This window comes from Pseudophryne corroboree, chromosome 1 (genome assembly GCF_028390025.1).
Source record: "Pseudophryne corroboree isolate aPseCor3 chromosome 1, aPseCor3.hap2, whole genome shotgun sequence".
NCBI lineage: Eukaryota > Metazoa > Chordata > Amphibia > Anura > Myobatrachidae > Pseudophryne > Pseudophryne corroboree.
This window is the reverse complement of record NC_086444.1, coordinates 423,629,381-423,654,272: the sequence shown is the minus strand read 5'-3', so window position 1 is coordinate 423,654,272 and position 24,892 is coordinate 423,629,381. Positions and strand designations below refer to the sequence as shown.

Below are 24,892 nucleotides of genomic sequence, written 5' to 3'. Positions count from 1 at the left end.
AAGGACGCTGTCGCCTACATGCTGGAAGCAATGAAGGATATTGGACTCTTGAGTTCACAAGCCGCTACCATGGCAATATCGGCTAGGCAGGCGCTGTGGATTCGCCAGTGGAACGCGGATGCAGATTCCAAAAGAAACATGGAGGCACTCCCATATAAAGGTGAAGCCTTATTTTGCGATGGCCTGGATGCGTTAGTCTCGGCAGCTACCGCAGGTAAGTCGACATTTTTGCCCCATGCGCCTTCATCGGCAAAAAAGACCTATCACCCGCAAATGCAGTCCTTTCGGCCCAATAAATACAAAAAGACGAGAGGTTCCCCCTTCTTTGCAGGTAGGGGAAGGGGAAAGAAGCCCACAGTGGCTCCAGGTTCCCAAGAGCAGAAGTCTACCCCTGCTTCTGAAAAATCCTCAGCATGACGCTGGAGCTCCCTTGCAAGAGGCCGCTCGGGTGGGGGCACGTCTCAAACTCTCCAGCCAAGGTTGGATTCTGTCTGGCCTGGATCCCTGGGTGTTGCAAATAGTATCCCAGGGATACAAACTGGAGTTTCAAGACGTTCCACCATGCCGATTCTTCAAATCGACCTTGCCAGTTTCTCCACCAGAAAGAGAAGCAGTAACAGCGGCAATCCAAAAGTTATGTTAAGACCAGGTTATAGTCCTGGTACCGTTGTCACAACAAGAGCGGGGTTTTTATTCAAGCCTCTTTGTTGTTCCGAAGCCGGACGGCTCGGTCAGACCGATCCTAAATCTAAAGGATCTGAATTGTTATCTGAAAAGGTTCAAGTTCAAGATGGAATCACTTAGAGCGGTGATTGCCAGTCTGGAGGAGGGGGACTACTCGGTGTCGGTAGACATAAAGGATGCGTACCTGCATGTTCCCATTTATCCTCCTCACCAGGCTTACCTGAGATTCGCGGTTCAGGATTGCCATCACCAATTCCAGACGTAACCCTTTGGCCTCTCCACAGTGCCGAGGGTATTCACCAAGGTGATGGCGGAAATGATGGTCCTCCTTCATCAGAAAGGAGTCAATATAATTCCTTATCTGGACGATCTCCTGATAAAGGCGAGATCCAGGGAGCAGTTGTTACAAAACATATCACTCTCTCTGTCAATACTCCAACAACACGGGTGGATCATAAATTACCCAAAGTCACAATTGGAACCGACGACAAGGTTGTCTTTCCTCGGGATGATTGTGGACACAGAGTTCAGAGAGTATTTCTTCCGGTGGAAAAGGCTCTGGAAATCCAGAACATGGTAAAACAGATATTGAAACCATTGAGTGTGTCGATCCATCAGTGCATTCGGTTGTTGGGGAAGATGGTGGCGGCCTATGAGGCCATACAATTTGGCAGGTTCCATGCCAGAGTATTCCAGTGGGACCTGTTGGACAAGTGGTCGGGGTCACACCTACACATGCACCGAAAGATAATCCTGTCGTCAAAAACCAGGATTTCGCTCCTGTGGTGGTTACACAGCTCTCACCTACTAGAGGGACGCAGGTTCGGGATTCAAGACTGGGTCCTGGTAACCACGGATGCGAGTCTCCGAGGCTGGGGAGCAGTGTCTCAGGGAGAAAACTTCCAAGGACGTTGGTCACATCAGGAAGCCTGCCTTCACATAAACGTACTGGAGCTAAGAGCCATTTACAACGGCCTTCAACAAGCGGTACATCTTCTTCAAGATCCAGGCGGACAATATAACAGCAGTCGCGTACATAAACAGGCAGGGCGGAACGAAAAGCAGAGCGGCAATGGCAGAGGCGACAAAAATCCTCCGCTGGGCAGAAAAACATCTACAAGCTCTGTCGGCAATATTCATTCCGGGAGTAGACAACTGGGAAGCAGACTACCTCAGCAGACACGATCTCCATCCAGGAGAGTGGGGCCTCCACCAAGAAATCTTCGCAGAGGTGACAAGTCTTTGGGGAGTTCCTCAAATAGACATGATGGCGTCTCGCCTCAACAAGAAGCTTCAGAGATACTGTTCCAGGTCGAGAGACCATCAAGCAGTAGCAGTGGATGCACTGGTGACCCAGTGGGTTTTCCCGTCAGTGTATGTCTTCCCTCCACTTCCACTGATCCCAAAAGTACTCAGGATCATAAGGAAAACAAGGTTTCGAGCAATCTTCATTGCCCCAGACTGGCCAAGGAGGGCTTGGTACCCAGATCTTCAGCAGTTGCTCATAGAAGATCCTCGGCCTCTTCCTCCTCGAGAGGACCTGCTGCAGCAGAGGCCGTGCGTGTACTAGGACAAACCGCGGCTACGTTTGACGGCATGGCTGTTGAATGCCGGATCCTAGTCAGGAAGGATATTCCCAAGGAAGTCATCCCCACCTTTATTCAGGCCAGAAAAGGAGTAACGTCGAAACATTACCACCATATTTGGAGAAAATATGTGTCTTGGTGTGAATCCAAGAAAGCTCCTACGGAAGAGTTTCACTTAGGGCGTTTCCTCCATTTTTGCAGGATGGTGTGGAGGCGGGCCTCCGATTGGGATCAATCAGGGTCCAGATTTCGGCCTTGTCGGTGTTCTTCCAAAAACAAATTGGCCTCTCTTCCAGAAGTTCAGACCTTCGTGAAAGGGGTTCTGAACATCCAGCCTCCATTCGTGCCTCCAGTGGCACCATGGGACCTTAACGTGGTATTGCAGTTCCTTCAATCGGATTGGTTTGAGCATCTACAAAAGATAGAGTTGAAGTTTCTCACTTGGAAAGTGGTGATGCTTCTGGCTTTGGCATCCGCAACACGGGTGTCTGAATTGGGGGCCTTGTCTCACAAGAGCCCTTACCTGATCTTCCATGAAGATAGGGCAGAGTTGAGAACTCGACAACATTTTCTTGCTAAGGTGGTTTCATCTTTTCACATAAACCAACCTATTGTAGTGCCAGTAGTTACTGACACATTCACTGAATCAAAATCTCTAGATGTGGTTAGAGCTTTGAAAATCTATGTTGCTAGAACGGCCGTATACGGAAAACAGAGGCCCTGTTTGTCCTGTATGCTCACAACAAGATTGGGTGTCCTGCTTCCAAGCAGACTATTGCACGTGGATCAGAAATACGATTTAGCAAGCTCATACTACGGCTGGTTTGCCGTTACCGACGTCGGTGAAGGCCCATTCCACTAGGAAGGTGGGCTCATCCTGGGCGGCTGCCCGGGGGGTCTTGGCATTACAACTGTGCCGAGCAGCTACTTGGTCAGGGTCAAACACATTTGCTAAGTTCTACAAGTTTGACACCTTGGCCGAAGAGGACCTAAAGTTTGGTCAATCGGTGCTGCAGGGTCATCCTCACTCTCCTGCCCGTACTGGAGCTTTGGTATAGACCCCCATGGTCTTGATGTGATCCCCAGCATCCTCTAGGACGTATGAGAAAACAGGATTTTGATACCTACCGGTAAATCCTTTTCTCCTAGTCCGTGAAGGGGTTCACTACGGCTGGCCGGCGGTCGGGCTCCCGGCGACCAGCATCCCGGCGCCGGGAGCCCGCCCGCCGGCTTACCGACAGCGTGGCGAGCGCAAATGAGCCCCTTGCGGGCTCGCTGCGCTCGCCACGCTACGGGCAAGGTGGCGCGCTACGCGCGCCACACTATTTTATTCTCCCTCTATGGGGGTCGTGGACCCCCACGAGGGAAAATAGGTGTCGGTATGCCGGCTGTCGGGCTCCCGGCGCCGGTATACTGAGCGCCGGGAGCCCGACCGCCGGCATACCGAAGACCACCCCCGTAGAGGATGCTTGGCGCCCGTCCCAGTGCGAACTTTACCTGCAGTTTAGTTATTAGTTACACAAGTTGTGTTATCTTAGTTTTCAGCATGTTGCTGCAATTGATTCATGCCTGTTGGCGTGTGTTATGTTGAATGCCATGTGTGCGGCATGGTTGAGGGTGTGAGTTGGTAGATATCTTACCACTAATTTAAGAAAATCTTTACCTCGAAATGTCAGTCTCCCTGGGCACAGTTCCTACAACTGAGGTCTGGAGGAGGGGCATAGAGGGGGGAGCCAGTTCACACCCAATGAAAAGTCTTTAGAGTGCCATGTCTCCTGCGGATCCTGTCTATACCCCATGGTCTTGATGTCATCCCCAGCATCCTCTACGGACTAGGAGAAAAGGATTTACCGGTAGGTATCAAAATCCTGTTTTTGTACCCACGTATCAGCAGGTTGCAAGCAGGCAAAATGCATAAAAATTTGGAATGCATGTTCAACAGACAGAGGTTACGTCCTTTGCCCGTCATTGGGGGTCATTCCGAGTTGTTCACTCGTTATTTTTTTCTCGCAACGGAGCGATTAGTCGCTAATGCGCATGCGCAATGTCCGCAGTGCGACTGCGCCAAGTAAATTTGCTATGCAGTTAGGTATTTTACTCACGGCATTACGAGGTTTTTTCTTCGTTCTGGTGATCGTAGTGTGATTGACAGGAAGTGGGTGTTTCTGGGCGGAAACTGGCCGTTTTATGGGTGTATGTGAAAAAACGCTACCGTTTCTGGGAAAAACGCGGGAGTGGCTGGAGAAACGGAGGAGTGTCTGGGCGAACGCTGGGTGTGTTTGTGACGTCAAACCAGGAACGGCACCGACTGAACTGATCGCAGATGCCGAGTAAGTCTGGAGCTACTCAGAAACTGCTAAGAAGTGTCTATTCGCAATTCTGCTAATCTTTCGTTCGCAATTTTACTATGCTAAGATTCACTCCCAGTAGGCGGCGGCTTAGCGTGTGCAAAGCTGCTAAAAGCAGCTTGCGTGCGAACAACTCGGAATGACCCCCATTGTGCACAGGGTGGACGTGTGTATAAAGGGCCTGATTCACGATAGATTTATATATATACATATATATATATTAGAGTGTAAAATTAATGTTCTCTAACATTCGTAAGCTACATGCAAAAGAAGCCAGTATTACCCTGCACCAGTGGTGTATTTATAGTGGGTGCTGGGGGGCCCACTCCACACACCCTGCACCCATTTTTTTCAATAGTTACCCTCCGGAGTAGCAGATATCACCAGGAATATGGCTTGGCCATTTTGCGTATGCGCAGTAAGAAAATCTCTGGGAATATGACAGCTGCGCCATTTTCCCGGAGACCCGCATATGCGCACAAGACTCTGGGACACCGCTCGAGTTCCCTAGTGACCCTAGTGTCACTGGTATATTTATAATAGGTGCAGCATATGCGGTGCACACGTGCCAACAGGGTCCAGGGGGGCCCACACCATACACCCTACAGCCATTATTTGTAATACTTACCCTCCAGAGTACTGCGGCAAAACAGTAGCGCTGCAGAAATCACGGAGAAAATGGCGCAGTGCCATTTTCCTGGTTTCCTAGGGACCCTAGTTCCCAGAGTCACAGCACTGCCACAGGGAAGAGAGGAGGGGGCACAGACGGAACCTGCACACGGGTCTCTTCCTCTCTAGATACGCCACTGCCTAGTGCCCAGAGTCTACAACGCTGCTGGCAAGAGAGGAAAAGGCCCAGATGGAGTCTGCACATGGGCCTCCTCCTCTCCTGATATGCCCGTGTCCTGCACAGAAAAAATATAACCCACCCAAATCTTAAGCTTTCTGCACGTTACATCTGCCCCACCTGCAGTGCAACGTAGCTTTGCCCAGATGTGTGCTTTTTTGCTCTACTTATAATCATGAATCAGGCCCAACATGACATACAGCAAATAAATATAAATGTAAAAACCTTTCTAGGAATACTGATACAAATACAATAAAACTGTAAATTTAATACAAATTATTATTTTTAATAAAGTCTAACATTGCATTTGTGCGATCAGTATACGTGACTGGCACACAGGATGCCGACATCTTGATGGTCACATTCCCGACAGGGGCGAGGTAAGTATTCTAACACCGCCTACCTCCCTAACCCTTCCTTACTGCAGCCTTAACCTAACCTCCCCCCTCAGTGCCTAACCCCCCCTTTCCGCAGCCTAACCCTAATTCTCCCCCCTTAGTGCCTAACCTTAACTACCCCAATGCAGCCTAACCTTAACACCCCCTCTCCCCAAGCGTAACTCTAACCCCCAACCCCGGGTGGCATTTAAACTTAGCCCAATTCCCCTCTGCAGCCAACCCCTAACCCAGAGGTTCTCAAACGTGGTCCTCAAGGCACCCCAAAGGTCCAGGTTTTAGGTATATCCATGGCTCAGCATAGATGGTTAAATCAAATTGACTGAGGTACTAATTATGTCACCCTTGGCCAAGCATGGATATACTTTGAGGACCGTTTTTGAGAACCTCTGCCCCATCCCTTCCGGCTAAAATTACTTTTGGGCTTCCGGTTGTCGGGATGTTGCCATGGTTGGGATTCTGGCGTCGGTGTTCTGACGGGTGTTGGGATTCCGGCGTCGGTATTCTGACTGCCGGGATCCCAACAGCTGGTATCTTGGACATATACTGCTTTAGCATCAGTTTTCCTATACAGAATTTTATAATTATTTGCTTTATGTCAGATCTTTGTGCTTTTCAATATTGTTTCTACGTGAGGTTGGCAATCACCCCTTTTTTCATTGCTGCAGACATCCACCCAGGTATTCACTTGTGTTCCTCAAGTACTTGGATATTTATTGTTTATTGTGCAGATAAGGGCCTAATTTGGAGATGAAAGTAAAGCAATAAGTGATTGTGCACCTGGACACACCAGATTGAGCGAAAGGCCTTAGGGCCTAATTCAGACCTGATCGCAGCAGCAAATTTGTTCTCTAATGGGCAAAACCATGGCCCTCATTCCGAGTTGTTCGCTCGGTATTTTTCATCGCATCGCAATGAAAACCCGCTTAGTACGCATGCGCAATGTTCGCACTGCGACTGCGCCAAGTAACTTTGCTATGTAGAAAGTAATTTTACTCACGGCTTTTTCATCGCTCCGGCGAACGTAATGTGATTGACAGGAAATGGGTGTTACTGGGCGGAAACACGGCGTTTCAGGGGCGTGTGGCTGAAAACGCTACCGTTTCCGGAAAAAACGCAGGAGTGGCCGGAGAAACGGTGGGAGTGCCTGGGCGAACGCTGGGTGTGTTTGTGACGTCAACCAGGAACGACAAGCACTGAACTGATCGCACAGGCAGAGTAAGTCTGGAGCTACTCTGAAACTGCTAAGTAGTTAGTAATCGCAATATTGCGAATACATCGGTCGCAATTTTAAGAAGCTAAGATTCACTCCCAGTAGGCGGCGGCTTAGCGTGTGTAACTCTGCTAAATTCGCCTTGCGACCGATCAACTCGGAATGAGGGCCCATGTGCACTGCAGGTGGGGCAGATATAACATGTGCAGAGAAATTTCGATTTGAGTGGGTTATTTTGTTTCTGTGCAGGGTAAATACTGGCTGCTTTATTTTTACACTGCAATTTAGATTTCAGTTTAAACACACCCCACCCAAATCTAACTCTCTCTGCACATGTTATATCTGCCCCCCCTGCAGTGCACATGGTTTTGCCCATTAGAGAACAATTTTGCTGCTGCGATTAGGTCTGAATTAGACCCTTAGTGTGTTATTTTGCTAGTGTCTGTATATTTCTGTGGCATACACTTGTATCTCACACTTTTTTGTATTTCACTTCAGCTTGGTGTTCTGGTTTGGAGATCTGAATTTCCGAATAGATGACCTTGATTTATATTTTGTGAAGTCTACCATTCAAGGAAACAAGCTGTCTCTTCTCTGGGAGAAAGATCAGGTGAGGGGGCAAAAAGGATGACTATTAGTAAGGGGCATGTAGGGGTCAATCGGATGCCAGCCTACCACTAATGTTGCCACTGCTCCGCACTTACTCAGAGTCGCGAGTAAGTTGCAGCTAATTGGATTGAGGCCATAGATGAAATCCGTTAAGATAGATACATTTATTACCGTGCCTAATGTCACATTTCTTTTTTTTTTTTACCAGTCCCATGTCATAACCTGTTTATTTTATATGTGTTTTCTGATCATTCATGATGGGGAATATAATATGTTTAAGACTAAACAGCTCTATTAAGACGCTAACCCGGCATGGCATTAATATTTTTTTTATATATATCTACTTCTATCTTGACTCTCACCATGTAAATCATTAACTGTGTATAATCTGAAGGCACTGGTGGGTATATAGTTGATTTGAGTGTGTTAGTCTACAACCAAAAGAGAAATATTCCTACGTGGAGAATACTGAAATCAAATTTCATATCCATCTACTCTAATTACAGCGCAGAAGGGTCACAATGAAACATAGAAATATAGAATTTGACGTAAGATAACAACCACTTTGCCCATCTAGTCTGCCCCCTTTTTTTACGATATTTTTATCTCAACCTAATTTGATCCTTATTTCTTTGTAAGGGTAGCCTTATGTCTATCCCATGAATTTTTAAATTGCTCTACTGCCTTGGCCTCTACCACCTCTGATGGGAGACTAATCCACTTGTCCACTACCCTTTCTGTGAAGTAATTTTTCCTCAAATTTCCTCTGGCAAATCCATGATTGCGCTTGAGGAAACTGTTCTAGATCTCGGAGATGGGCATGTGCTGATTGGGAACTACAGGTGTGTACTCATACATAAAGGGGTATATTCAATAAAAGTCGGATCCATTCCAACATGCATTTGTCGGAATGGATCTGACAACCCCTATTTAATGGCCGGCCAAATCCGACTGTCAGATTTGAGCCAAATATGACTGTCGGATTTGGCCGTACCTGTGGCGCTATTCTGGTGGGGGGAGCAGACAGCGGCAGCTGGCAGGGGGGTAGGTGACGGCGGTGGGTGGCAGGTGACAGCGGCAGGTGACGGCGGCGGGAGCTGGATGGTGGCGGGGGGAGCTGCCAGCGCCTGCGGAGAGTGATGTCTGCGGCGGGGGGAGGCGCTGCACGGAGAGAGGTGCCTAGCCTGGGGACAGCCAGGCAAGGTACCTCACATCCTTGTAGCCCGCCACAGTGCTCCCCGTCTCCTCACCTCAATCCGACTTGATTTGGCCCCATTTCTGACAGTAGCACGCGGATTGGTGGCTATTCTGCCGATCCATGTGTTTTCCGACAAGTCGGGAATTCCCGACCTTTCGGGAAAAAAATGCATTTTTTGAATAGGTCGGAAACCCCTTCTGACCAAAATCTGTCGGAAGCTGCCGTCTTTCCGTCAAGACGGCAGCTTCCGACAGGTTGGAATATACCCCATAGCCTCAATACGCCATGTATCACAAGATTCCTGGCATAGGTGTGTTACCAAGTCCCACGCAACTCTGCTTTCTTTGGATGTAATTTTTTGCCAATAATGCAACTTAGTCACAACGCAGCGCAACCAGAATGCATGAGAAGACAGGGCTGATTAATTAGATATGACACTTGTATATTATATATTGAGTCTGTATATGGAGCACAACAGAACTTGTATTTGAAAAAAACCTGAGGCTGCTATATTGTAGCACTTCATATACATTTTTAGAGACTCCGTTGCACACAGATGTACAAATGGCATATAAATGATCAAATCAGCACAGTCTCCTGGTGCTTCCTAGACGTTTCACGTTGCGGCCAAGACACAAAAACAAACAAACCACAAAATAGACGTCCGATGCTAGAAGCTTCTCATGGGACCTGGTGTGCCATGAGCATAGCCGTAACTAGGTGTGTGCGGAGTGTGCTCCGCACACAGCGCTGCTGAGTAGATCAGTTATCAATTATCTAATTGCTTCACTTGCAGCTTCCCCTCTTTTTGAAGCCCACCATCTTCTGACCGTCCCTGTCTCCTACCCCCACCCCTTTTATCGCTAATATCTATACAGCATTCATGGACTTGACTTGATAGCTCTTTGTTGTTCAGTCGCACTGTCTTTTATTACATTTCACGATGCTGATGTGCCCGGGATTCGAACCCGTTGCCTATGACATTGCCAATAGACCTCTATTTATTGAGCTACAGTATCTGCCCTTGGATAGAAAGCTAGAGGATTCCAAGCTGGAGAGTTTTAACTATTTTAAGATTACCATGTACTTTGTGAAGGGGTGATCAGCTTTACTGATTGTCAGATCTATGTAGTGTGTGGCTACAAAGGATTGGATGTGTGACTGCACACTGCATGGATCTGCTCGATTATGGTGCTGGTTATTTTTTTACAGGTAGCTTCATATAGTTAGAAATCTCATAGTTTCTCCTGCAGGGTCCACAGGTTATCCACAGGATAAACACTGGGATATGAGGTAGAGTCAGCGGATTGGCACCAACGATCAAAGCTTTCGGCCTCCCAGAATGCAACGGGCCAGTCCCCTATATCCCCGTCTCCTGGCTCAGGCAATTCAGTTTTTTTGTTGGTGCGGCAGAAGCCGGACCACGATCTTTGGACTGCTGATTTTGGCAGCCATAAGCTTGTTATTTAATTTATTTTTATAGTCTTACGTTTTTTGAGTGAGTTTTCTTAAGTTTCTTACACGCACCTTAAAAAGAGTCACTCCAACAACTCTCCGCCAGGTCGTGACAACACTTACCCACGTGTACAGTGCTGTTTCGGCGGGTGTCTGTGTCGGATGTACTAGCAAGTCCAGCGGACGTTACCAGGCTGTGGCTGGAGCACAGGGAGAAGGTGAGGTGTCGGTTCCGCTTAGCGGGGGAGACACAAGACACAGCTGCACTGTTTTCGGGAGGAGACAACTGAACAGTAGCTGATGCGGCTGCCACCTTGGGCGCACCAGTGCTAGGCCCCAGGGATCATAGGCTCCAGGGATTGGTGTGAGGCCGCGATCCCTGGGGTTGATGTCAGCAGTGGGGAGTAACACGCTCCCCTGGTTGCCCCTCCCCCTTGGTTAATGACCAGTTTCCTCCAAGGTTTCCCGCCATGAACTGATTTCCCGCTTCCGTCTGAGATGCTGTGTATCTAAAAGGACCCAGTCGTAGCATATGCGGCTGTGTGACTGGTGCGTTGGTGTTCACTTGGGCATCTGTGTTCACTGTAGGTTTACTGGGCGTTTGTGTGCGATTTTAGCGTCTGGATCCACTCAGCGTTCACTAACGTATTGATCGATCCTGGAAGCAGGGGTGAAGTCTCCCTGTATCCCACTCTCCCAAGCCAGGTGATACAGCATTAAGTCTCTACCTACCAATAAGTATGAGTAGTTGGATAAGTGCCTGATCAATATGAGTCTAAACTATTGCTGCTGTTTCTTTCGCTGTGCGACTGAATATGTTTAAAGTCTTATATAAGGTAATGCAGTAATAGGTTTCTCCTACATACTGTACTTGAAATGTGTCTGTAGTTGAATATGTGCTCATATTGCTTATTATACTAATGTAAAACCTGTGACTGATTGCTAGTGTGATTGCTGACTTTACTATTTCTGTCAGTTTCTGTGTATTCCGATCCTTAATGATGGTGCAAAGCAGGGAGGCTTGGGTAACACCCAGTAAGAAGTTTAGAGTTCCAAAGAAATGGAATTCCTATTATCCTCTTCTAGCTGGGGACTGTTTAAACAGGGAGGTGGCTCCTAAAGTAGATACGCATGTCATTCGATTGGTGCGAAAATCTACATGACCTCTGCCTTCAACATCATTAAATGATGTCACGGATAGGAAAATAGATGGGGTTTTTTAAAACCATTTTCTCCTTGTCTGGGGCAATCATAAGACCAGCCATGGCTTCAGCCTGGATGGCAAAAGCAGTGGCAGCCTGGGCTGATGCATTGGAGGATGATCTTTCATTGGCATCTAGAGAGCAAAAATCCCATATTGCACATATTAAACAGGCGGCTATTTTTATGGAAGAAGCAGCCTTGGATATGGGTACAATTGCCTCTTAAGCATCAGCCTCAGCAGTAGCAGCTTGCAGAGCGGTTTGGCTACGTACATGGAAAGCTGACTCAGAATCCAAGAAGGTTCTGGAGTCTTTGCCTTTTACTGTAGATATTCTTTATGGTAAAGAATTAAACAGTATTTTGGAGTCAGAAGCAGACTCCAAGAAAGTGAAGTTTCCTTCCACACACAAATCCAAGCCTAGATTTCCAGCTTTTCAGCCCTTTCGGACCCAGGGATATGCAAAAGGAATGGGTTATTGCAAACAGTCTCAATCTGACAAGTCTGGTAATACTAAACAGCATTGGGCTACCAGAGGGTCAGCTTCCAAGCCAGAAGATAAGCCATCAGCCTGATGGTATGGGCCTCCACCTGGGAAATCCCAGGGTGGGAGTCCGACTTCTTCATTTTGCGTAGATCTGGCAGCAGTCCACCACAGATACCTGGGTGCAAAAAGCGGTATCTCACGGTTATGCATTTGCCTTCAAGAAACACCCTCCTCAAAGTTTTTTTTGTACCAACCCGTCTTTAGTGGAAACGAAGGCCAGGGCTTTACAAGAGGCAGTTCAGCCGTTGCTTCAGTCAGGGATAATTCCAGTTCCTCCTGCGCAACGAGGATAAGGTATTTATTCCAACCTGTTTCTTGTCCAGATGCTAAATGGGTTGTTCCGGCCTATACTCAGTCTCAAAGTGCTGAACAAGTACATTTGGGTGCCTCGTTTTCATATGGAGACTTCACGTTCCATTATTTTGGCCATGGAGCCGGAGGATTTTATGGTATCCCTGGATATCCAGGATGCTTTCCTACATGTTCCTATAGCACTGTCCCATCAGTGCTATCTCAGGTTTGCTATCCTCCAGCAACATTTTCAGTTTCAGGCCCTACCATTTGTACTGGCCACAGCTCCCAGAGTGTTCACCAAAATTATGGTGGTAATGGCGGCTTATCTCCGTCAGCAGGAGATAAGGAATTTTCCATACCTCGACTACTTACAATCTCAGGAATTGCTTCAGTGTCATCTGCAACAGACAATAGCTTGTTTGCAGAGATATGGTTGGCTCATAAATTGGGCAAAGTCATCCCTGGTTCCATGACAATGGATGACTCACTTGGGGGCTGTGTTTGATTAGAGTCTTCAGAGAGTAATTCCACCTCTAAACAAAATATCCAAAATTCAGTCGAGGGTCCAGGAGCTGCTACACAGTCAAAGGGTATCCATTCATGCAGCAATGCATGTGATGGGATCTGTGGTGTCGACATTTGACATGGTGCAGTATGCTCAATTCCATTTGAGGCCTTTACAACATCTGATCCTTTCCAAATAGAATGGGTTAAATCAGACAATAAAAATGCAGACTATGGTCCTTCCTCTGGAAGTAAGGAGGTCATTAGCCTGGTGGTTACAGACATCCCATCTGGACAAAGGGAGACCCTTTTGGATCTCAGATTGGGAAGTTCTGACAACGGATGCCAGTCTTCAGGGCTGGGTAGCAGTGTCAGGAAGAAGTTGCTTCCAAAGGCAGTGGACCGAGGAAGAAAGTTGCCTGCCAATAAATATATTGGAACTCCCGGCCATATATATGGCACTCATTCAGGCAAAGGACATTCTTCAAGGAAGACCAGTTCAAATTCACTCGGACAATGCAACAGCAGTAGCGTACCTCAATCATCAGGGAGGACCTCGCAGCCAAAAAGCAATGAAGGAGGTAAGCCGCACGTTAAGGTGGCAGAACTTCAACATTCAGCCTTGTCTGCTGTATTCATTCTGGGAGTCCTAAACTGGGAAGCGGATTTTCTCAGTCGACACGCCATGCAAACGAATGGGCTTTACACCCCGAGGACTTCCAGACTCTGGTAGACAAGTGCGGTATCCGGAGATAGATCTCATGGCGTCTCGTCAGAACAAGAAAGTTCCAGCATACGGGTCAAGAACAAAGGATCCCAGAGCAACGTTTGTGGATGCCCTGTCAGTAAGATGGTCTCTGGCCTATGTGTTTCCACCGATCGCCCTGTTGCCCAGGGTGATGCGAAAGGTAAAACAAGGAAAGGGCACCGTGATACTAATAGCTCCGGCTTGGCCCAGAAGACATTGGTACACAGATCTGCAGAGGCTGTCGATGGATGCTCCATTCCTACTACCTCAACGTCCAGATCTACTGTCTCAGGGTCCTTGCTATTACAAGCACCTGGATCGACTGTCTTTGACAGTTTGGCTCTTGAGACTTCCATCCTGAAAGCAAGAAGATTCTCACAACATGTAATTCAAACAATGCTCAGAGCAAGGAAACCATGCTCAGCTCGTATTTATCACTGAATATGGCAAGCCTATATTCAATGGTTCAGTGACTGGAAATTTGACCCTAGGTCTTTCAGAGTTTCCAGAGTCCTAACATTCCTTCAGGCAGGGATGGACAAAAGTTTACGGGTGGCTTCCTTGAGAGTGCAGGTGACAGCATTGACTGTATGGTTCCAAACAAAAATTGCTAACCTACAGGATGTTCGCACTTTTTTCTAGGAAATGCTTCACATCCAACCTCCTGCAGTGCCTTGGGATATACGTTTAGTCCTAAAGGTGCTTCAGGTTGCCCCATTTGAACCACTAGAGCAAGTGGATTTTAAATTGCTTACAGCTAAAGCTCTTTTTCTACTGGCTATTGCTTCAGCTAGAAGAGTTTCAGATATAGAGGCATTGTTATGCCATCCTCCTGTTCTGATTTTTCATCCAGATAGAGTGGTTCTCAGAAACAAATCTGGTTATCTTCCTAAGTTGGTCTCTAAATTCCACCTTAACAAAGAAATTATGGTCCTGGTCGGACCTTTCTGCAGGAGATGCATCATTGGACATAGTGGGTAATTCCAAGTTGATCGCAGCAGGAAAATTTTTAGCAGTTGGGCAAAACCATGTGCACTGCAGGGGAGGCAGATATAACGTGCAGAGAGAATTAGATTTGGGTGGGTTATTTTGTTTCTGTGCAGGGTAAATAGTGGCTGCTTTATTTTTACACTGCAAATTAGATTGCAGATTGAACACACCACACCCAAATCTAACTCTCTCTGCACATGTTACATCTGCCTCCCCTGCGGTGCACATGGTTTTGCCCAACTGCTAAAAATGTTCCTGCTGCGATCAACTTGGAATTACCCCATAGTCCGTGCCTTAAGGATCTACGTGGATTGTACCAGTGCCATCAGAAGGACAGACACTCTCTTCGTTCTCTACGAATTTCACAAGAGAGGATGGCTTGCTGACAAGCAGACACTGGCGAGGTGGCTTCGAATGACGATTTCAGAAGCATATTCTCAAGCTGATCTCCCTATTCTGGGTTATGTCTCTGCACACTCTACTCGTAAAGTAGGTCCTTCATAGGCAGCACAACGTGGTGCTTCCGCTGAACATATATGGAAGGCAGCCACATGGAAGGCAGCGATATATGTAAGGCAGCCACATTCAGTACACATTATGCCTTTGATACCTTTGCCTCTCATGACGCTGAAATAGGGCGAAGGATTCTCCTGTCCAATCAGGAGCGTCCCCACCACTAAATTTGCTTTGGGACATCCCAATGTTTATCCTGTGGATAACCTGTGGACCCTGCAGGAGAAATATGTAGTTATGGTGGACTTACCGTCAATAACTCTATTTCTCCTCGCGGGGCATGCGCCTTATGTCCCTATTAGAAAAATGGGTGGTGGGGGGGGGGGGTGGGGGGGCGCACCATTTCTCTTTCTGGCACAGGGCACCAAAAAAGTCTAGTTATGGCTCTGGCCATGAGGGGCTGTTTAAATCTAAGATAAAGAAGTTGTGCGCATTAATAAAGTTGACCACTAGATGGCAAAGGTGGAATTACAATAAAAGGAATTATAAAGTTTGGTGTAATCATGGGTAGAAACGAAACCTCGTGCGTTTTTTAAAGGGGAGATTACTTACAAGGCATGTTGTCTCCTTGTAAGTGATTGCCCCTTTATAAAAATGTCCGAGTTTGGCCGGCATCCCGCACGGCCGCTGAACTCGGGCATCATTACATCAGGCCACTAGAGTCTCTAATATAGAAAATACCAGTCAGATAAGGTACAGTTCAGGCAAAATTATACAAACATGGACACATTTATTGGTATCCTTCTATGAGAAGAGTAGAACCTGTATTGTTCTCTGAAATAACTTTTCGATTCAACAGAATATAAAAAATAAATAAAACAACTGAAGTTGGCATGGACAAACATTATTGGACTCTTAACCTAATGTTTTGTTGCATAACTTGTAGAGATAATCACTGCATTCAAGCTATTTCTGTAGCTCCCAATGAGACTGCATCTAGTTTGGGCTACTGTTGAGCAAGCTTGCCCAGCTGTCTCAGGTTTGATGGGTGCTTTCTCCAGACTGCATGTTTCAGCTCTTTCCATAGATGTTCAGTAGGATTTAGAGTAGGACTCATAGAAGGCCAATTCAGAACAGTTCAGTGTTTTTTTTCTTATCCATTCTTGGGTACTTTTAGCTGTGTGTTTGGGTCATTATCCTGTAGGAGGACACATAACTTGAGCCTGATACGGAGCTTTCTGTCACTGGACAGTATGTTTCACTCCAGAATGCCTTGTCAATATTGAGATTTAAGGTACACGGATGCAGTTAAAATGCCGGCTGTCGGGATCCTGGCGTTCAGGAGACCAACACAGCCATTTTACCAACAGACAGAATCCTGATTGCTGCCCGCTAATCCCACTTGGTTCGTGCATCCACGCCACCAATTGAGTAGGAATATAACCTGTGGCGAGCATGGCTGTATTATAGAAGGCACACAGTTTTGAAAGCAATCCAGATTAAGAGACCAAAGCATATAGAGGCAGTACTAGAGTGCACAAAAGGAAATCAACACTCAGCATCAGGTGATGTGAGATAGTCACTTCTATTTCAGGAGGCTGCTGGTCGGTGATCAAAGGGACGTCAGAGATGAGCAGCCAGACCTATAGGAGCAGGTATCTTCAGGGCTCAGCTCAGGGACCAAGGTGTGTGCATTACATATACAAAGATGCAGTGGTGACAAAGTCCCCAGCAGAAGCAGGTGCTGACAGTCTAGGGAATCAGACTTGCACGCAAAGTAAAAGCAGCTGAATCGGTAAGCCCTGTTATTTGTAACAGATCTGTCATACTGGCAGCTGCAGAGTATGCAGTTCAGCTGCCGGCGGTCAGGTTACTGATGCAGGAATCCCGAACGCTGACAATGCTGACAGCCAGAATCCTGGCTAACAGGGGCTATTCCCACTTATGGGAGTCCACAACACCTATAGAGTGGGAATAGAACCTGTGGTGAGAGCAGTGAGGACTCTTTGCACTCGCCCCGCTACAGGCATACTGACGATCAGGAAGGCGTTGTCGGTATACTGACGGCCGGCATCCTGATTGTAAAGCCTAATTATCCCAGGTGCGAGTGATCTGTGGGGCAGTCAAGCGTCATGAAAGATAGTAAACAGAGTTCCAATAATGTTGGCAAGGAAATAAATAAATACACCTACAGACTAGAGAGCTTGACAGTCAAGCAAAGGGCCCCACAAAACAAAAGCAGGATAGCATCCAAGAAGGACATCAGCTCAACGGGCTATTTATCATTAAATATTTCGTTGTATTCCCCAAAAATTGTGTTTTGCAACTATTAAGTATCGTCCCATTGTATGAATGAGGGATTTGCTGTGGTCCCGCTATTTCCGCCAGCAGCTGCAGCCCCCATAGGTTTCTGAGGGGAATGCAATGCTGTCATATTTACCACTCACAGTAAATCTAGTGAAGTGCAGCCCATAGGCTACAACAGGATCATCTTCAGATGTCGTTAGATGTGGCTGCCAAACTCCAAAATGTAGTTTGTCTCCTGTAGCTAAAGCCATCTAAAGATTGTGCTGTTGTAGCCTGGGGCTATACTTCACAAAATTTACTGTGAGCGGTAAATCTGACAGTATTGCATCCCCCACAGAATCCTATGGGGGCTGTGGCTGATGTCGGAAATGGCTTCCACACATGCATTGTTAGTAGCTGATGGCAGACATGGCTAGTTGGTATGAGGGGCTAAGTATGAATGAGGAGCACTCTCCTGTCTTCAAGTTTTCGCACCACACAGGCCAAAATATTGGTCCCAATTCATGCAGGGTGGAAAGTGATGTAGTATTTTGGCAGATAAATAATAAACTAGCAATATTGCACTGGGTCGTGAATAACAAGCAGCAATACTAGGTGCCCCATTCAACAGAAGTCACCACTGTACAATTTAATAGTGGTGTGGATTCATAAGTGCTGGGTCAAATCTAAGATACCAGTAGTACGCCACATTCACAGCACACTGACATGGAGTATCTGGTGGCATTGACAACAGATTATTCACTGAATCAGTTACTGTATGTACAACCATATGGCTGAGATGTCTTTTGGGTCACTCAGTTCTTTGTAACAATTGGTCAGTTCTTCACCTGCATCATTGCCTATGGCCTGCATTAATCAGTGAATCTGGCTGCAGTTTACATATTGGTGCTATATTTTGTCACATGACCTGATCATTATTCATTATTACTTTACCTATGCCAGTGGGATTGTCTGTATTTTATTACTTTTAACCGATTTTGTTACTGTGTATCTTTTGAAGCCCAATAAATATGTTGATGTTTTTTCTAAAAGGCAGCAGTACTTGGCTAGAGAAATGTAAGTCACCTCTAACTTACACTGATCTGTAAGATAACGGATGTTAATCTTGCTTACAGCTGAACATGGCAAAAAGTTATGAGCCTGTGCTGTCTGGGTTTATGGAGGGGCCTCTGACCTTCCCTCCTACATACAAATATGATGTTGGGACTAATACATATGACACTAGGTAAGAAAGTGCATACATCTTCAAAGTTCTAAAAAGCTCTCTCTATAAGGTGTCAGTCTGTCCAGTACAGTGCACTCATGTTTCTGCAGTGAATAGATGATTGATTTCTTCCTCAGCTCTAAAAAGAGGAAGCCCGCCTGGACTGACCGTATTCTATGGAAAATGAAACATCCAGTTTCACAGCCAGACACAAGCAGCAGTGCATCCAAAGATCTGTCGGTGGCACTGCTGAGCTACGGGAGCCATATGCACTACACAGAGAGTGACCACAAGCCTGTATCTGCTATCTTCTCTGTGAAGGTGAGACTGCCACTGTTATCACACAGTAATTCCCCAGTGAATGACATAGTCATAACACATCTACTGCTTTATTTGATTAAGAATGAGAACAGAAGTAAAAGTGCTATCAAGGAAAGCACTGACCAATCTTTGCACACCTCTATGACTAGACAAGTGCGGGCAACAGTATTGAGGGGACAGAATAAGCATGGTAGATTGCTGGATAAATGCCATACAACTCATAACCATATAAGTAGTCATTGGATCCAAAGTGATGGTAGTTTTCATGGGGGCAGAAGATTTATGCAGATAATATATGGATCTTGTAAACATATGTTATAGGGAGCCATGACTGAAAATTCTGGAATTATATAGAGTTTTGTTATGGACTTTGTACAGATGGCATACTGGGGCGGCCCCTGAATAAAGTATATGTCCACTAGAAACAAAACATTTGACCCTAGACATCACTGGCAGATAACAGAGCCATTCCCCAAATCCTTACACTTAATGACCTTGTCAAAAATGGGCATGAATTCTCTTTTACTGTCAATCATGTAGAGGTTTGGGAATGGGTTAGGAATCTGTATAGCTTTATGGTGGAGTAATAAGACCTATGTAAGGGTTTTTATAGCTGTATTGTAGTTTCAGCTTCTACCCAATCTTTGTTATAGCCTCTGAACTAATTGTATAACTCCCTACAAGTATATTTGTCCATGTTGTTTAAATAATGTGTGGACTAAGCTAGTAACAGCCTTGGGTTGCCCAATAATGGAGTGTACTCATCAAAATCCTCCTTGTATTAAAGAAGCATTATACTTACTGCTGAAAAGTTGTATCACCATGGGGCACATCTCCCTCTCTGGGAAGTGTGCTTCCAGTCCCAAGACCACAAACCAAATACCTGGGGTGCTCACACACACATGGGACTATGGATTTCAGGCAGAGCTGCAACAACTGTGCTTCTCAAGCAGGAGTGCAAAGAATGGGGACAGCGTCTGTCGGGGTAAACTCACACTCCCTTCAGCTCTACATCATCATAGAATATGTTGGAGGCTCTGATATTCACAGTGGGGCATGCCTATGCTGCCACATACTTGGGCATGCCCACATAGTAACAGTGTGATATATACATGATCACCACCGAAGGACATCAGTGTAAGAACTGTCCAACACCCTTATATCATCCCAACAGGGTGAGTATTCATTTTTATCTTAAAAGGGCCATATTATACTTCAGTGTGCTTTTATTTGATTTTGTTAAAAATATTCCTATATGTACATCGAGTAATGCACATTAAATACACATGGACATACAAGAAGTGCCAGAACTATCCATCCCTTTGCTATTTTATATTATTTTGACCAACGTCATCAGGGCCATAGGGTGGTCATCAGGGTGGTGCAGGTGGTGCTTAGCACATTACATTTGCGTGTGGGCATACCGTCCGCATTCACCCCGATTGACTAACGCCGCCACCAGCTGCAGCACTACCAGCTGTAATGTATAATAGTAGTGTTGCGGCTGGCTCCTTCCATGCCAGACGTATCGCTACTAATATTACAGCAGGCAGCGCTGGGCAGTCTATAAGTGTCTCTCTCCCCCCCCCCCCTTGTGCTCTAAACCGCCCCCCTCCTCTTCTTCTGCAGTGTCTACACTGGCATCCGGGTACTCAGTGGAGCTGGCTACTGCTACATGCTGCTGCTCAGCTTAGTAAAATTAAGCCGCAGCATAGCTGCTCGGGAGGGAGAAGGTGGGGGGGGGGGGGATAGTTTATGACACACTACTACTCTACTGTGTGGCATAGCATGTATAAGAGTACTACTGTGTGGTGTATTGTGTGTAAGGAGTACTACTGTGCTGTGTAAGTTGAATAACGGACACTACTGTGTGGTGTAATGTGAATTGGTATTATTCGGTGGCCACGCCCCTTTCTCATTAAGCCACGCCCCTGTATATTTGGCACACACGCTGTGTTGTGCACTGTCCCTAGTTTAAATGCAGTGGAGGGGGCACCAGTTCTCTTTCTGGCACAGGGCACCAAAAGGTCTAGTTACGGCTCTGAACATCATATTTTAGTGAAACGTTTGCCTGTTTGTGCCTCCTCAGTTTTCTGCCTCTCTTGTTGCCCCACTGGTACACATTTGGGTACGGGACGAGTGGCTCCATCCTGTAGATGCTTGTGTCACCTACCAGTGGTCTCCCATATTCATGAAGAGCTCCTGGGACTGGATTGGACTTTATAAGGTGAGACACGTTGGGAAATTTCTGAGCTCATCAGATCCCTTCCATAAGTTTTACACCTTGTTCTGTGTCAACTTCAGGTCGGATTTCGGCATCATAAAGATTATGTGTCTTATGTGTGGGTGAAAGCTGAAGATGATACAGATGGAGGACGACACAAGCACCAGGTACTTTACCTCATGTATTCAATATAAGGGTGTGCGATCAGATATAAGCTGATTACAGTACAGTCTTCATGGTGTGACATCCAGTAGCTGCACCTATATCTGTAATTTCAGGTGATGTTCAGTGAAGAATCGCTTCCCAAGGGCACTGGAGAATATCTCCTAGCTTATTACAGCAACAATATGGGCACCTTAATTGGTGTTACTGAGCCCTTCCAAGTGAGTACTTGCATTTACTCTGATTTACAATCCTAGGGCTTCATTTAGATCTGATTGCTGGGCTGTGTTTTTTGCTGCCCTGCGATCAGATAGTCACCGCCTACAGGGGGAGGGGAAAAGCGCTGTGCAAGTGTGCGTTCGCTTCTTTTGCAGAGCTGCCCAAAAATCAATTTGTGCAGTTTCTGTGCAGCCCAGGACTTACTCTTCATGTGCGATGGAATCCTGCTGATCGGGGCCGGAGCTGACGTCAGACATCCTCCCTTGAAACGACTGGTCCTGCCTGCGTTTTTTCGGACACTCCTGGAAAACAGATAGTTGCCACCCACAAACGGCCTCTTCTTGTCAATCACCTTGTGAACACCCGTGCATTTGGATTTTTCGCACCATCCCGTCGCTAGGCACCGATGCCTGTTTCTGTTGTGCAACATGCCGGTGCAGTGCGGCTCTGACGCATGCGCTGTTCAGATCTGACCACCTGCTGTGCGAAAACGCACAGCAGCGATCAGATCTGAATTACCCCCCTAGGTTGCTAAACCTATGGATCCTCATATAAAGTTGTATACATTTGTCCAGCGAATATATGGAGAAAGCAAGGTAGCCATAGTTCTGACTTCTTTCAAGATTTGTCAGCCATTGTTCCACTTCTTTCCTGCAGCAGTCCAAATGGAAATGACGTGTAATCTGAACAGACGGGCAAGACTTTATATAATATAGCTGATATAATATAGTCGCATCGCTAATGAATTAAGTAGAGCTGAAGGGCTCAATATGCAAATAGCCAATCAGATGCTGCTAAATACTGTTGCTGGTGGTTGTCATCATGATCGCACTACAACAGCCTCCTAAAACGTTTATTATATGTGGATGTGTCCACATCTAATAATGTTGCACGTACAGTATGTAAATATGCCCTTATGTACTTGGCATATGCCCCATTCCACCATTACATGTGTAAGGGTTCTACATACAAATGTATTATTGGTGTGCACATGGGAATATTTGTTTTATGCAAACAAATTTTCATTCATCCAACTACCCTTTCCCCCATATTTATACTGGACCATCTGCAGGGTGTTATGGCGGCATGAGGAATCAGATTATAGCATGGGTGTGCATGCATGGGTGAGAGATTAAACATTACCATATGATCATGTTGAGTGTTGCGCTGCTGACACCCTACCCCTGCACCAACATTTTCTACCAACTCTGAGCAGGCAGGGGTCTGGTTTTGAGCAGAGCTGCTTTATAAATTAAAAGTCCATTGGGCAGATTGACTAAAACATCTAAAACGAAAAAAAAAAAAAAAAAAATGGAGGTGTTGCCAATAACAACCAGTTTCTAGCTATAGTTTTATATAATGTACTATATGCTGTAAATGATGGCTAGAATCTGATTGGTTGCTATGGGGAATACTTCATGTCTTTTTTTTTTATTAACTATACCCCAATATTATATAAGGTATCGCTTTGTTCCAAGAAAAAACCAAGCACTGGGCCTGTGTGTACAGAAGCAACTAGTACATACAGCCTATAGTTTTCTTACAGTGTATTCAAATCCTCAAGCTCACACTATAGTAATTTTTCAGTGTCCAACTATTTCTCTCTCTATGTCTTTCCCTGCACCAGATCTCTCTGCCAGGTTCTGAAGCAGGCTCTTCGTCTGACAGCTCAGACTCCAGTTCAGAGGAAGATAACAGCACGCAAGTACTGCTCCGACCCAAATCTCGCAGCCCTAGCCCCAGCCCACGGAGCAGAAGTCCAGCCCTTGCACGTTTGCACGACCTTATTCTTCCCAGCTCGTCCCGTCAGAAGAGTCGCAGTCCATCCCCACATAGGGCCAAGAGTCCCAAACAGGAAAGGCCTCAAAGGCCCCGATCTAGGGATCCTGTCCGTGAGACGCAAGGTATTAAAGTGCACAGTCCTCAGGTGCCCCACACCATCTCTGTGCCCTCAGTGAGACCTGAAGCTGTGGGCCAAGGCTTTAGTCCAATCGTGACAAGTCCTGTCTCCCCTAATTCACTTAGGAGAGATACCAGCCTGCGAGTCTCTACTCCCTCAAAACAAACAGACTGACAAAACCAAACTCTGAGCCAGCAGAAGCTAAGTAGAGAGGGGCTTGTGGGATCCTTTGCACTAGGATAAATGTTTATTATTTATCTGAAAGTTAGGCAGTAAAATAGAGGTATTTTTATGACCTAGTATATAACATGTATGGTGTCACCATATGTCAATTTTAAAATCACTACAATACTCAGAGATCACCACTAGGTGTCATTCTAGTCTCATTAAAATTGACATTTAATATAACCCACCTCTAAAATATATATATGTTAATCTTAACACCATTTGTGCTATAATATGACTCTAATATTGGGGGTAATTCCAAGTTGATCGCAGCAGGAAATTTTTTAGCAGTTGGGCAAAACCATGTGCACTGCAGGGGGGGCAGATATAACATGTGCAGAGAAAGTTAGATTTAGGTGGGGTGAGTTCAATCTGCAATCTAAATTGCAGTGTAAAAATAGAGCAGCCAGTATTTACCCTGCACAGAAACAAAATAACCCACCCAAATCTAACTCTCTCTGCACATGTTATATCTGCCCCCCCTGCACTGCACATGGTTTTGCCCAACTGCTAAAAAATTTCCTGCTGCGATCAACTTGGAATTACCCCCATTGTTTGGCTCAGGCGGATAATTCAGGAGTTTGAACGAGAAACCGCTATCAGGCAGCGGGTAAGAAAACTATCCTTGGTTTTTAATTAATGAAGAGTAAGAAGGAAATGTCGAGATGAATTGAGAACAGCTATACAAGTGGATATGTGATTCTATGAATTTATTTAAAGTATGGAATATACTATGATTTATGACACTGATACTGAAATGATAATATTAATTTTTCACTGGGAATCGCTATCTATTGTTGGATATTTAAGTCCTATGTTTCAATATGTATTGTAAAATAGCTTATTCACGTAGCTTGCCATCTCATTTTGGGGGTAATTCTGAATTGATCGCAGCAGGAACTTTGTTAGCAGTTGGGCAAAACCATGTGCACTGCAGGGGAGGCAGATATAACATTTGCAGAGAGAGTTAGATTTGGGTGTGGTGAGTTCAATCTGCAATCTAAATTGCAGTGAAAAAAATAAAGCAGCCAGTATTTACCCTGCACAGAAATAAAATAACCCACCCAAATCTAACACTCTCTGCAGATGTTATATCTGCCCCCTCTGCAGTACACATGGTTTTGCCCAACTGCTAAAATATTTTCTGCTGCGATCAACTTGGAATTACCCCCTTTGAGAGGAACTTTGACCACAACCCCAAAATGCACTGATCCGTCCTTTCCTATGTGTGGTCAGAAATGAGCCTCACCCATCATGT

General features: G+C 45.9%; 1 protein-coding gene across 2 annotated transcripts in view; it reads left to right on the top strand.

Annotated features, from left to right (window-relative positions):
* The window catches only part of INPP5J (inositol polyphosphate-5-phosphatase J), an 81,897-nt gene extending 57,986 nt beyond the window's left edge, over positions 1–23,911 (top strand). For both annotated transcript variants that reach the window (XM_063913407.1, XM_063913406.1), the window contains exons 7-13: positions 7,572–7,683; positions 18,495–18,604; positions 18,721–18,904; positions 20,994–21,131; positions 21,209–21,295; positions 21,407–21,511; positions 23,137–23,911. In XM_063913407.1, coding sequence (XP_063769477.1) covers positions 7,572–7,683; positions 18,495–18,604; positions 18,721–18,904; positions 20,994–21,131; positions 21,209–21,295; positions 21,407–21,511; positions 23,137–23,583 — 1,183 coding nt within the window. In that variant the 3' untranslated portion in view covers positions 23,584–23,911. The remainder of the gene's footprint in view (positions 1–7,571; positions 7,684–18,494; positions 18,605–18,720; positions 18,905–20,993; positions 21,132–21,208; positions 21,296–21,406; positions 21,512–23,136) is intronic.
* The last annotated feature ends 981 nt before the right edge of the window (positions 23,912–24,892 follow it).